This window comes from Trypanosoma equiperdum, assembly GCF_001457755.1.
Source record: "Trypanosoma equiperdum strain OVI genome assembly, contig: ctg_1968, whole genome shotgun sequence".
In the NCBI taxonomy this organism is placed as follows: Eukaryota; Euglenozoa; class Kinetoplastea; order Trypanosomatida; family Trypanosomatidae; genus Trypanosoma; species Trypanosoma equiperdum.
In genome coordinates, this window is record NW_027124024.1 from 1341 (window position 1) to 2241 (window position 901).

The window sequence follows — 901 nt, forward strand, 5'->3', positions numbered from 1 at the left end:
TCTGGCACACTTGACGTATATGGCGACGTTATTCCTTGTGGACCTCGCGGCAGCCCAGACACACGCCAACGTCGATGGAATAAACTCACTTTGCTTGGAAATAGACTTTGTTGAGAGGGTCGCGGCCGATTTCAAGCAACGAATACAAGGCGCTGAAGACAACATCAGGACACTAGAAACTGAAGTAAAAACTTTTGAACTAGCGGCGACGTGCGCCACGGATGACGAAGACGCCCTACGACTTCATGCTCTATCAGCTGTGGCCAAGAAGCGGGCGGCCACAGCTCGGCAAGAACTAAACAACAAAAGGAAACAGTTACAATAGAGTGCACATATCCTGCGGAGCAGGGCTGCGCAACTAAAGGCCTTCGAAGCGATGTGGCCTGGCACGCCAACCTACAGCGGAGCAAAGTACGAAGAGAACGCCTACAACTCAGCCACAAAAAATAGAAACCACAAAGGCTGCAGCATAAACGTCGCAACAGAACAAACAACAGAGAACACATGCGGCAGCAAACTAGGACCATCGGCAAAATCTGGGCCAGCAGCATATGAAGTGGATTCGCTAACGTACATACGTGCAATTGAAGACAATAAATTCAAAGCACCCACAATAAAGGTAGGTATAGCAGCGGAAGGCAACGTCGGAGCAAACTTAGCAGGTAAGACGACAGACAACCAAGCTTGCGCCGACACGGGCAACGACAACAAAGCCGATCTGAAAGCGGCAGCCGACGGTGTAGGGATAGCGGCCTACAGACCGGTCGAAAGCAAGCCAACACCCGAGAAACAGTTTCTCAAAAAAGGACTTGGCAGTGACACCCAATGCGAAGAGCCAGATAAGCCAGACAACAAGCTACTGGTAACAACCAAACACCTAGCCAGCGCTATTTGCAAAGCT

The 901-nt window shown here is 50.5% G+C and overlaps 1 protein-coding gene across 1 annotated transcript; it reads left to right on the top strand.

The window, feature by feature from the left end:
• Positions 1-19: 19 nt before the first annotated feature.
• On the top strand, positions 20-325 carry TEOVI_000866500 (uncharacterized protein; the record flags this gene model as incomplete). Its single annotated transcript, XM_067223779.1, has 1 exon — positions 20-325. One exon carries the CDS (start codon positions 20-22, stop codon positions 323-325), a length of 306 nt encoding a protein of 101 aa, XP_067079880.1.
• Positions 326-901: the final 576 nt, after the last annotated feature.